Source organism: Myxine glutinosa, chromosome 1, assembly GCF_964187855.1.
Source record: "Myxine glutinosa chromosome 1, kmMyxGlut1.1, whole genome shotgun sequence".
In the NCBI taxonomy this organism is placed as follows: Eukaryota; Metazoa; Chordata; class Myxini; order Myxiniformes; family Myxinidae; genus Myxine; species Myxine glutinosa.
The window spans coordinates 332,460,620-332,474,392 of record NC_136261.1 but is presented as its reverse complement, the minus strand read 5'-3'; the positions used below and the strand labels follow the sequence as shown (position 1 = coordinate 332,474,392).

The window sequence follows — 13,773 nt, the reverse complement described above, 5'->3', positions numbered from 1 at the left end:
AGCTCTTTCTCAACATTGTCATCATGGTGAGAGGTGCTAGAGGAAGCAGCAGCAGCAGAGGAGGTGGCAACAGAGGTAGGGGATCTCAGAGGGGCAGGGGATCTCAGAGAGGCAGGAGTGTTACGTGGCCACTTCGTTCCACTCCTCTGGTGTCTTGGGACATTTGATCACCTCTTCCATGTACTCAGCAATGATGGCCTCACAAGTCTCAGAGACGATCAGGCTGATGGTGTTGTGAGGACATCTGAACTCGTGGGCCAGGCTGTGGTAGGATATACCAGTGCCAATTAACCTCAGGGTGATGGCCACCTTGAGACCAGGTGACAGGGCTTTCCTGAAGAATGCGTCTTGTTTCTGGATCCTTGGCCCAACTCTTCTGACTATCTCATGGTACAGGTCAGGTGACACCCTTGCAAAGGACTGGAACTCCTTGGCACTCTCATCTTCTAGCTCCTTCATCAAGGTTTCATAGACGCCCATCTCCTGTCTCTTGGAGATCCACCTCCTCATCCAGAGTCTCTTCTTCTTGGCTTTCCTCTGGATCTCTCTTACCTGCATCTCCTGCAGGACCAGTCCAGCAGCAGCATTGTACAGGGCATGCTGATATCTGAGGACAGCAATCTGCAGTCTCTGTCTTCTTGGTACTCTCATGGTGATGTTGCTTTCTTGAAGGTCAAGATGCTGAATGACTGGAAGGGCCCCCCTTTTTATAGGATTTTTAACGCGGCACTTTTACGTGTCTCTTACGGGACACGTGGCTCCCACGTGGCAGTACGTGGCCCATACGTGGCACGTGGCTCTTACGTGGCAACTACGTGGTGTTACGTGGCGTATACCTGGCCGTTACCTGGACATTACATGGCCTTACGTGGCAGATACGGCCAATTTTTACAAGGGTCTGACGTGGCGAGTACGTGGCTATCCCGTGGCTCTACGGCAGCTGCGTTGGCCCTACGAGGCCTGCGGTTTATGGGGTGTTTACGGCGCCGTAATTTTTTTTTTTTAATTGGCCCTACGTGGCCCTTACGGCTAGGCTTTACGCGATAGTGTGACCCCGGCATTATACACCACCTTATTTAACATGTCAAAGTGTTGCAAAACTGGAGATTTTAGGAGGAATAAGAAGATGATTTGTGTTCTACTGTGTTCCAGTGTACAATTAAATTGAAATAAAATAAAGATTGTAAAGGTCGTATAATAAATTAATTCTGGAAGTTTACAGCCATTGACGCAGTGGCTATTATACCACCCTATTTAACACGTTACATTAGTTATTTGTGCCTGTTGTTTGTTCTTTATGACAATATTAAACACAGTAAGTTTTCTGTTAGCAATGATTTTCAATTCTGTTTGTCTGCCAGGCAGGACGACAAAGTAAAAATATTCTCAGCGCATGGGCCATCGGGATAAATCAGAGCCAAATTAATACTAAACTACAGGTTTGTTTTCCGAATCATGTTACGATTCATGTTCAAAATATAACAATCAAACTAAATAAGTTGTTCCTCGATCATAAACTGATGTGTGTGGACAGACGGACGGATGGATGGTCGTACAGACGGAAGTGACCCAATTGCTTAACCTTGCTTTTTGCTCCGCATGCACGGGAAAAAAACAGAAAAATAATTTTTTTCCAAACATTGGTGCCATTCAATAGAAAAATCATATGGCCAGTTTAAAAACGGATTTAATTAAAAGAGTCCCCTTACAAGGAACTATGACACAGGAGAAGGCCATTAGGCCATTCAAAGCCTATGCTATTAATATGAACTTATAGTTGTTTGTCTGCGCACTATCTTTTTTAATGCTGAGCGTTGTTGTTTTTAATTGTTGTTGCCTTTGGTACGATGTGGCTGAGGTTTGAACCTTCATCAGAGTCCTTTGCTAATACTGGTATGATAATATAATGTATATGCTGTCTGCCACTGACGACTACGACTGATGAAGAGTATCAAATTATGTTTGATGAATGTGCTGGAGGTTAGATTTGTCATCCAATTTTGGCAGCAAAATCCTCAGTTACAAATGGGACAGCAATGACTGGAGGTTATAATTTTGAGCTCATTCACACTGTTAATGGTATTTTAGCATCCATTTTTTTTCCACATTTTTGCTCCTTGCTTGGTTTTCCAATTGGAATTGTTCAGAAACCCAATGTCCCAGATGTTAAAGGAATATCAGCCACTTTTCGATGCCATTCTAAATCCTTATACTGCAGTTTCTGGCCACCAATACAGTCCCTGCCTTTAAATAGTTAATAAAACACAGATTTAATCAGCTCTTAACTGGCATGACCAGCCCTTGTTAACTGAGTCGAGGAGCCTAGGATCTTTTGACAAATATCATGTTAGCATGACTCGGAATTTCCACATTTGATAACAAAAAAAACTTGTTGGATGAGAAAATAAAGGATAATAGATATTTCCTTCTTTGGAAACAGGTCTTATATTTGTTATCTACCGTAAATACAAGCATGATGAAGAACGAAGTGACAATAACAGAACTGAGTGTCGGAGGGTTCGAGCATGTTTTCAAAACTGTAGGCCTTGCTGCATCAGATCCTGTCACTGTGGCAATATTCACATCATGTAAATCAAGTTGCATTTACTCGGAAGTAGAAAATAGCTTTCAATTTGGTGCCATTGAGGATGCAATAATCGGAATTGGCTCAAAAGCAAAAAGAACACAGGAGGTGGATGTAAAAAATGAATTGAGCTTGCAAATTAGTCCATTAATTTCACATTTTTAATGAAAGGAAAAGGCAACAATGAAAATACACCAGGATTTAATCTATTAATCAGTTTAAACAATAATGACTGCACTGCGGTCACAACCTGTGACGAAATCCGGTAACGAGCCAATTGGGAAATATGTATTTTAAGCACTCTTAAAAGATGAACAGCACGATTGGGAAACACACATTTTATGCGTTTTTAAAATTAATTTGACACCTCTTATCCATATCACCCTTTGCCATTGTTATATCAGAATGAGCTCATTCATCACATGGTCATGGATTGCTTAACCCCAATCTGGAGCCGTTCAAAAATTACGTAATGCTATTTTTTTCATAATTGTGTAATGTAACACTTGATTACGTAACGTTATGTAATGCTTGATTACTGCACGTTCTGACGGGCTTGATTAAACCTTACGATAAGTTGACATATGATTACATTTTTCAGAGTCCTTCATCGTGTGATACACTCGACCCCCAAAAAAGGCAATGGAAATCTGACGCAACAAACCCGGGCAGTGTATAATCAACAGAGGCCAACAGGCCAAATGCATATGGCCCACCAGAAAACCAAGAAGGCGGCCATATAATTTTGTCTCGGTGCTATGGTGGGTGGAGTCAAGTGACAGATGTGGGTGTGGTCCGGCAGCTGTCCAACCAATGGCTGCACATTTCAAAAATCGACCCCAAGAAGAACCACAGCAACAACAACAACAACAACAGCAACACAAAGCTCTTGTATATCTGCAGCATGTTGCAGTAAAAACTACAAATGTGAAACAATATTTTTCGATTCATGACCAATGGGAGATTCTTACTTTCAAAAAGGTGAAAAACGAAAGCTGCTAAAAAAAATATTCTCAGCACAAGCTTTTCATGAACCAGGAATTGATACAATCCAAGGTAACATAATCTTTGCCTCAGCAAGAGGCAAGATTAAGAAATAACATATTGTTCAAGCAGCATACAGTACTTTTAAGGAGTAGACAATTTAAAGGTCAGTCAAAATCTGTTCAAAGCATTTGCATTCAAAATGTTGCCATGTTTTGAAAAACAATGGCGGATGTGCCCAGACAAGGGTAATTGCAATGTAAATTACAAAGCAAAGATAGGACGAGTGAGAAATGTTGCTCGACTAGCTCGACATGAGATGACCAAGAAGAGCAAAGAAGTTACTTAGAGCCAAATTAGTTAAAAATAAGAAATCCTTTGGACATAATAATAATAATAATAATGATTATGATATTATTTGATATTTATGAAGCACACATATCTGTCAATGGAGACATGCATGATGCCTTTCGCACCCTAAAAATGCAGCATTTACATTTCATTTGGTAGAAGCACTTATCATGCAAAAGGAAATCTCAAGGGAAAGGTTAAAATTTCGTTGTAAGGCAGCAACCTATTCATCCATTCAATACCTGCAAAAAATTAATGAACATTTTAACCTTTCACGAAAAAAAATTTAATTATTAATGTTGGGCTTGAGACATATGTACTGCACGATGCCAAGTCTACTTATCGAGGTTGCCGAGGTATTGATATTTTGCCAGAGTGTGATGTACCTTCACTGGCGGACCAAGCATACAAGATGTTAGAGTGTCAGGCATTTGATTATGTCAATGAGCAGGCGAAAGTAAAGAGAAAATTTGTCTTCCTTACACCAAATCCTATAAAATTCCTGGAAAAGACAAAGTTAGTTATAAAATGGCTTAGGGCAGAGGCTGCTGGTGTCTCTACATATTAGAACTAGATCCAAAGTTGATACATTTATTTTGTGATGCACAAGGTGGCATGCGTGAGGATTAATTCGATACCTGGTGCCAAGAAACAGCAAAATATATAGAAATTAAAAATTTGGCTGATCTGGATAGCACAAACTTCTGATGAAAGTTTTATTGGGGAAGCTCACTCTGCCATCTTCCAACATAGAAGAACTCAAGTAGACAAGTCCAGGGAGGCAAGGGCATTTTCAAGAGATATGAGAAAGGTACGTCTTTTTCATTATTTCTTCAGGTGTTGTTTTTCTCTGCAAGAGTGAGCTTATGGAAGGGCAAGGTTAAATTGACATTGGGATTGTGGGGCAATAATTTGGCACAACCGGCAAGATAATAAATAAACAGGAAAGGAAGGGAGAGAGGAGTACACGCAAGCTATCACCGGTACACTGAACAAATGCCAAATTATTGCATCCCCAGTTGAGTATTCTGCTTCAGAATGGCGACCCCTCCATAATTGCAATGCCAGCCAAGAAAGTGCTATGGCAGAACGGACACTGTATAGAGTATGGTGATAATAATTTGGCCAAGGCCGAGTGAAGCGAGGTCCATTTATTCCTGATAGGTGAAACACCCTACGACCCATGCCTGCAGAAAACAGACTTTTCGGAATGGCAGCGACATTTTCTATCTAATCACGATTTAACTTGGTTAAAAAAAAATCCATTGGTTGGCGCTCCGATGTTGAAAATTTTGTGTCAATCGCTCAACACAGAAAACAAATTTAAAAGCGAATAAAGGTGAAAAAAAAAAGGGTGAGTGCCTCGGCCAATGTTCTACAACATGGTCAAGGATGGTTTTGGATGTGTATCACTAGTAACGATAATAACTCGAACGGCACTCGGTAGAGAGCATACCTCCGCCAGGCTGAACAGTTTTTTTGTATCCTAATGATAGGCCGAATCTGCATCCGGACCTCAACCAAAATCGAATCTGCTTGTTCTTGTCACCCAACCAACTCGTCCACCTAGTTCAATCATAATTCGTCCACAACTTTTTAAAACTATGTTATATATCGCTTTCCGCGCGATCTCTCAATGGTGAAGAATCACTTAGAAAATTAAATAATTCTCATATCCGAATCCATATTCAGATCTTCACCAAAATCAAACCGATTCTGTCTTGTCACACACCCAACCTGTCCACCAAGTTTTGTCCAAATCCGTCCATAACTTTTTGAGATATCCTGCAATATATCGTTTTTGACTCACTTGGTTAAATAATGGGTTAATTGATCGATTAATCGAAAAAATATCCTTTATAGCCAAATCACTAGGTCACTGTCGTGTCCAAATATCAGTTTCCTAGCTCAAAAGGTGCCTGAGATATTGCTCAGATTAGAAAGAAATTAAATAAGTACTTAATAAATAGATAGTAATTAAATAATTAGGCAATTCATTGGTTAATCAAAAAATTAAAAATACGGTTTTGCCAAACACGTGCTGACTATTGTCCCCAAATTTCAACTTCCTAGGTCAAAGGATGGCTAAGATATTGCCCAGACAAACAAACAAGGAAAAAAAAAAACGGAGTGAAAACTCAGTACTCCCTTTAAGCACGCGTCATCGCCGGGCTCCCTTTGGTGCCCGCCGATGACGTCATGCAGCACCTGGAGATGGAATAGGAAAGGAGTGGTGTACAATATTCGTTGGATCATTTCAATAATTGACACGAAAAGGGTTTGATTTCTGCTTTAAAATCCTTCAAGAACATGCAAAACACCTTTACTGGGCACGAATAGATGACAGGACAGTTGATTGAATGTGCAATATGCAATTACATCACTTTTGTGAGAACAATCAGTGGTGTAAAGTGAGAAAGTCGGATTGAATATGTTCCAACATCTCGTGGAATTTAAATTGAAGTACCTGATCATACTTGCTTACCCGATTGTGATGAATGAGGTTCCTCCGACGATCCATCAGGAAACAGCGGTTGTACTGGGATTCAGGAATATTGAAGAATTCTAGGCTTTCCTTCACAACAAATGGAGCAACAGTCAAGGTAGAAAGATTGGCATTGTACATGGACTTCATTCATCAACTATGCATTCACACATCACCCACTCAAACCTTCCCACTCACCCCAACCCTCGACGCATCATGCTCACCCTGCCCCTGAAAGCCTCGCCCTTCCACTCCTCCCTCCCACTCCCACTGATGCATCCTGTCCCACCCATAACTGTATGGACCACAAACCTCCGAGGTCTCTGCTCCAACCTGACAGATCTCTCAATCCAGGCCGCTGCCGATAAATCTGATGTAATCTGTTTTACAGAATATCTCCTCCCACAGGACGTTTCTCACTCCTTAGTGTCTTTCCCCAGGTATTGTCTCATCAAATTTAATAGACCTAAACCCCGGAGTTATAGACCTAACTGCAGAGTTGCACGTATAAAAACCTAAATTTCTCACTGCCCTCGTACCAATTTTTACACTTCCCAGCCCCCAAGAGTACATCTGGCTGCAACTTCCCCTCCGGTCCCACCTCTTGTTTGTCTGTGTGGTGTACTGTACTGTCCTTCTACCAGTGACGAATCCATCTACATCGCTCTGACAACATGGCCAAACTTTTTACCACTTGTCCCAACTCTCTCTCTTCCTCATATGTGGTCATTTCAATTGTCACCGTGAAACTTGGCTGGGTGTTGGTACCTCTCTCACCAGCCATGGCACTTTAGCAAATGATTTATGTCAATGGCAAATCATCCCTTCTGTATTTGGTTACGACAAACTTCATTGTAAATGTCTCCTGCTCTTCTGCTGCTCCAATGTTAAAGTCAACATCTCTTTGGCAATTATCAGAGAGCTGCCTCAACGCTGTGAGTCGTGTAGATCACCCAGGCAGATTGGCAGGGACTGCAAGAAGCCATCTCTCTTCACGACTGGCCTCCCACATCTATTGCCCCTGATAATAACTCAGCCTGGGAATTTTTTGCACAGAAAGCTGCTCTCTCTGATGCGCAGATCCTTCACATCTCGTCTTCAGTTATCCTACAATTTGCCCGCCCATGGTACACTGACTAAATCCTGTGGTGAGGCAGTTTCTCTGAACCAATTTGCCTTGTCTTCCTGGAAAGCAAACACGACCAAAATCATTCTCAGGTCATACCACAAAGCCTGCAACAAGTGTGTCCACTCTCAGAAGAGCAAGACAACAACATCTGCCAATTTCAAGATTGGCCTTTCAAACTTGTCTCCCTCCTCTAAAACCTCGCAGCTCCTTGTTAAGTCTTTCTCCAGAGAAAGCTCCCCCTCCATCCCTTCCCTCTCTTCAAATGGCACCACATCCAACGTGACATTGCACCTGGAGATGGAATAGGAAATAGAAAATGGCACCGCATCCAAGGTGAAGTTTCTGGCAACCTTTGACTGATTCTGCAACTGAACTGTTGGCACACGTGCCCTAAAAAAGACCTGCTCTGCTGCTCTTGCACATCATCTCTCTGCCCTTTTCACCATATTAATTATTTGCCCTAGGTCAACTTTCATCTGATTGGAAATCTGCCAACATCACTGCATTACATTAAAAAGAAAGAGCAATCAGAGATTGCAGACCCTTGCCAGGACGTGTTTTAGTGCTTTTTAAGGCGTTTGTGTTTAAACAAATATGGCGGCCGAAACACGTGGCCAGTGACGTCATCACTATGTTTTTCTCCACCAATTTATCCCTAGATGACGCTCAATAAATTTCATCTTGATCAGATGAAGTTTTGTACTTGTCGAATTATGACGTCATAATGGAGGCACCTATGACCATCATTAACGTATGTTATTCCACATAGAGAGTACTTTACAATGAGCCATGTCTCAATTTTTTTTATAAACAGCGCTTTCAGAGATATAGAGGTGCAATTATCTTTCGGTTTTTCCAAGATGGCGAACGTACTACGTGATCTAAGACGTCATAATCATCATTAGAATATTCAACAGGTGGAGGTGCACCTATTGTTAAAATTTCCTGTCAATCGGACCAACGGTTGCAGAAAAAAATCATATTTATTCTGTGCGGACAAACAAACAAGCAAACAGACAGACAAACAAACAAACAGACAGACAAATGGACTCAAATGCAATACCCTCTCCTTTGACGAGAATAAAAAGCTGCAAAAGCCAATCGTCTTTAACTATAGACTGATTAGCTTACTTATAATCAACAAGGACATGGATTTAATATCAACTGCAATGATGGATTCCTTCTTTTTCTCCAATGGCCTCATCTCAGATCATCAATTTGGATTCAGACTAGGTCACTCGACCTTGGACATCATGCTGCTTCTGCTGTCTCAACAATGCATGGAGGCCTTCAATATCAAACATGAAATCATGGCCGTCCTTCTAGACATACCTCGAGCTTTCGATACAGTCTGGCATCTACAAAATCCTATGAACTAGTAAATTGGTCGTAGTCCCCATTCCTGCAAGAAACTCGCATCACGTGGCCTGGTTGCTCAGCGTGAGATTGAGATCCGTCACATGATCGACCATCAGCATGACACTCAGTCGATTTCGAGACCCCAATCTGCATGGTAACACGGCTTTAAATGCGAAGATCCGGCAGTGCGTCTTTGGATCGGATGACCGTCGTTGTCGTTTTGACATGACCTGCCAGATTCGAACCGGGAAACCAGAACGGTCTGGTGGTTGTAACCATATAATATACTGTATGTATAACGCATATGTTGTATATATTGCATAATTATATAACAATACTATGCAGTATATATTTAATTATTTGGTGTGCAGCCTGTGGCTGCTGGTTGCATGATTTTCTGGAAGCGCCGCTGTGTCGGTGATCCAGGCCCTAAGATCTTAAGCCAACCACCTTAACCGTTAAGCCGACATCTGGCTTATGCAGTGCCATATTGGAAATAGTTATGGAAACATAGGAAAAACTGGATATAAAATGTAAATAACACATCAAAGGATCACATCTCATGTGAAAAATGACTCCATATAATAGCTAGTGACAGCAACACCACGTGGAAGATTTCAGCCTGATTCCAAGTTTCAGGAGGAGCTTTACTCCTCCGGTTGACAATAAAAGATGCCAAATAAGAAAGCCCAATCTTTCCAAAAGTAAGAAGTACTTCATGTTATGTCATCTCCGTGATATATGATGGTTCAATAGAGATCTTGGGAATGACTGAGGTGAAAGGACAAGTGATGGCAAAATGGTGTCAATAGATGTGTGGCTGTTTAAAATGCATGTTATCTTGCACCAATCATTAACGTCATAAACATTCCGCCATTGTTGCCTACCCAGTACCCAATAAAGAGAAGGCCCCTTGAGTTTCATTTATTTGCAAATTAATTTGAACAGTGTGTTGAAACTCATATTGATTTTGAAATTGATGACAACTTATAATTTTAGGATAGCGAAAATACCGGTGTGATTATCATGTGACACCTCTCAAATGGAGCTGCCATTAGCTTCTGTCTACAAATCCGATATTCCTCTTTTTCATGTCACGCTGCCTTAATAACCAGCTGATTTGAAAGTGAAGCGTCAAAAGAGCATGGCTCAAACCTTCAGCACCGCATCAAACTGAGTATCTTCATGAACAGGTAGCTGAGTTGGGATGTCACACTCATTTGGTCCATGAACCACCAAGGTCTTGGTTCCTTAAAAAAACAAAAAAAAAACCAGTAGAGATACAGGCACATTAATGCGTGTTCATTGTAAATGGCGATCGTTAATTCATTTTGGCCAAAATAGCGATGAACTTTTAATGGCATATATTAACGAGATGGTATTCACAGGATACTTACCCTGCTCAGTCAACTTATTGCGAGCCAACTCTTCTGTTTTTGAACATATTTTTTCTTTGATCCAATATGGCTGCCAGACCACGTGAGCGATGACATCATAAATTTATATTCTCCAATATAATTGTTGCATAGATCATGCTCAATACATTTCAAACTGATCGGACCAAGCGTTGTCCCTGTCGAATTATGACGTTATAATTATGGCATAGACCATAGCCTGGTGTTGGCTTAGTGGTCAGGGTGCCGGCTTGGGATCCTAGGATCCTGGGTTCGAATCCCGGTCGATCGCTGAATTAACGCCAGGGGGGTTGACTCAGCCTGTCATCCTTCCGAGGTCGGCAAATTGAGTACCAGCTTGCTGGGATGAATGATCACGGTGTGTACCCAGATTTAGAATAGGTACACCGTATCCCTGCGCATTGTAAAGAGCGTGACCAAGGGTTGGCGTCAGGAAGGGCATCCGGCCATAAAAACATTGCCTCAAACAGGGAACCATGATTGTCATGGGGCCCGCAAGGCTAACCCCCGCTCTAGCGGGGAAAATGGCCTTAAAACGATCATTCATTCATTCAAGTATGGCATTCAATCATTCATTCATTCAATTATGGCAACCATGACGTCATCGTTAACAGCACCTATTCCCCATATGGAATTCTTTACAATGAGCCATGTTTCAATTTATTACATGCAGCGGTTTTGGAGATATCGAGATGCAACATTTTTCGGTTTTTCCAAGATGGCGCCTGTATCACATGACCTATGACGTCATGATTATCAATAAAATAATCGAAAGGAGGAGGTGCTCATGCTCCTATGGTGAAAATTTCGTGTCCATCAGAGCAACAGTTGCTGAAAATATTTTCATAATGATCGGATGTATAAGTGTTGTATTTGTCGAATTATGACGTCATAACGAAGGCAACGATGACATCATCATTAACATATCTTATTCCCCATGGGGAGTAGTTGACAATGAGCCATGTTTCCATTTTTTCCATTTGGCGGTTTGGGACATATAGAGGTGTAACGTTTTTCCAAGATGGCGTCCGTACCACGTGACCAATGGCGTCAAAATTATGAATTAAAAATTATACTGGCGGAGGCGCTTCTATGGTAAACTTTCGTGTCAATCGGACCAACGGTTGCCGAGAAAAAGAATTTTTAAAATGCAGACACGGACGGCATACCGCACACGGCACATGTACACAACTGAATGATCAACCTCGCTTTTCGCTTCGCGAGCACAGGGTAACAAGGCCGCCAGAGGTAAAGTCACCCTTTACCTTTCCAGACTTTCTTCTCCTTCCAGCAAATCCTTACACCAGATCAGTCTGTTTTAACATTGAATTTCTTTTCATTCATGAGTTTCAAAAATTATGTCAAACAAGAAGAAAAAGACATAAAATCTGATAGTCCCACCGTGGTTTTAGTAATTTTGCTGTAAGGAGTTAAAGGCGGCCAGTCGGCCATATTTGGTCAGATGACAAAACAAAATCTTCTGCATATGTATGCTCTCATGTATTGTCTTTGTGCCAAGTTTGAAGAAAATCGGTCGATGCATCTCCGATAAATTCTTGGAGACACGTTTAAGTAGGTTTAGACACGTTTAAGACACGTTTAAGTGCTCCTGGACTCTGTGTCCTTTCCTCCTGACAAGGTGGAAAAGTTTCTGTCAACCCTCGACTCTGATTCTGCAACTGGTCCTGACGGCATCAGCCCACGGGTCCTAAAATCATGTTCTTCTGCTCTTTCACTCCCTCTTTCTGTTCTCTTCACCCTCTCTTTTGCTCAAGGTCATCTGCCATCTGCTTGGAAATCAGCCAACATCACCGCTTTGCACAAAAAAGGTGCAAAAACAGATCCCAGCAACTACAGACCAATCAGCCTTCTCCCAATTATCAGCAAAGTCATGGAATCCATCATTGCTTCAGATATGAAATCTTTCCTCTTCTCCAATGGCTTGATCTCTGATCATCAATTTGGTTTCAGACCTGGTCACTCTACTCTGGACATGCTGCTTCTGCTTTCTCAACAATGGATGGAGGTCCTCAACGCCAAACAGGAAATTAGAGCTGTCTCCCTTGACATTTCACGTGCCTTCGATACGGTCTGGCACACTGCTCTGCTCACCAAACTCTCCTCCTTTGGTATCCATGGAAATCTCCACGCATGGCTGGCGGACTTCCTCTCTGGTCGTAGTCAACGTGTGGCCCTGAATGGGTTTCTCTCATCTCCTCTTCCTGTTCAGGCTGGAGTTCCCCAAGGTAGTGTTCTGGGCCCTGTGCTTTTTCTGGTCTTCATCAATGATCTCTCTGACTCTCTTGAAAATCCTCTCTATCTCTTTGCTGACGACTCTACTCTCTGTCGCTTCATTCCTCATCCCTCAGATCGGCAGTCTGCAGCCTCCTCACTCTCTGCAGACCTGGACAAAATCACAGACTGGGCAAACAAATGGAACATGTCTTTCAATCCTGATAAATCTCACACCCTTACGATGTCTCTCCGAAAAGACCGACTGGAAAACCCTCCCATCCACTTTCTGAATAATCCTCTCCAAGAAGTTCTGTCACTCAAGCTTTTGGGTCTCACTATTTGCCATGATCTTTCCTGGGAAAACCACATTTCAAATCTGGCCTCCAAAGCCAGTCGTCGACTGGGCATCCTCCGTCGTGCGAAGTCCTTCCTTGGCACACCTGAGCTCCTCACCACATACAAGGCTTTCATACACAGCTCTATGGAATACTGCTCTCCCCTCTGGTCTGGTGCTCCTGCCTCACACCTAGCCCGTCTTCACGCTGTTGAAACCAAAGCGTTCAGAATCATTGGAATCTCCCGCGATGAAGCTAACTCCAAGGGCCTTTCACTCACTCACCGCAGGCAGGTTGGTGGTCTTTCCGTCTTCTACCGACTCCTCTCTGGCCTTGCCCCCCCAGCCCTCTCTGGGCTCTGTCCCCCAAATATTCCGACAGGTCGCACAAGATCTGCCTGCAACCCTCTTATGGTTAAACTGCCAAAATCAAGACTTTCTGCTCACCTTCACTCCTTCATTCCTCTTTTCTCCCGCCTCTGGAACAAACTCCCTCACTCTCTTCAATCCCACTCCACCCTCCAGGTCTTTAAAACAGCTGTTCACCACCATCTCTTATCCTCCCCCATCCAAAACCTTGATCTTTTTTACACCCGCTAATTTCGGTCCCCTTGTGTTTTATACCTCTCCCCCCCCCCCCCCCTCCCCTTCCCACGCCTCCTGCCCCCAAGCCCTCTCCCTCCCACACTTCTCCCTGCTCTCAAATGTTGTGGTTGTGTGCTTCCCCTTCTCTCCCCATCTTGTCTTCCGCTCCCTCTTTTTGTATATTTTGTTTGTCTGGTTGATTTGTTTGTGAAATAAATGTTAGCTCTTTCACGAGCCTCGATTCAGTATACAAAAAAAAAAAAACAACAAAAAAAAAGTAATAAAATGGCTACTTTTCGGCCATTTTGGATC

General features: G+C 42.4%; 1 protein-coding gene across 1 annotated transcript in view; it reads right to left on the bottom strand.

Moving 5' to 3' along the window:
* UNC80 (unc-80 subunit of NALCN channel complex) overlaps window positions 1–13,773 on the bottom strand; it is a 502,852-nt gene that overhangs the window by 170,798 nt on the left and 318,281 nt on the right. Inside the window, exons 41-42 of the mRNA XM_078779534.1 lie at window positions 10,048–10,142; window positions 6,405–6,494 (exon numbers count right to left, since the gene is read on the bottom strand). Of these exons, the coding sequence (XP_078635660.1) occupies window positions 6,405–6,494; window positions 10,048–10,142 (185 nt within the window). The remainder of the gene's footprint in view (window positions 1–6,404; window positions 6,495–10,047; window positions 10,143–13,773) is intronic.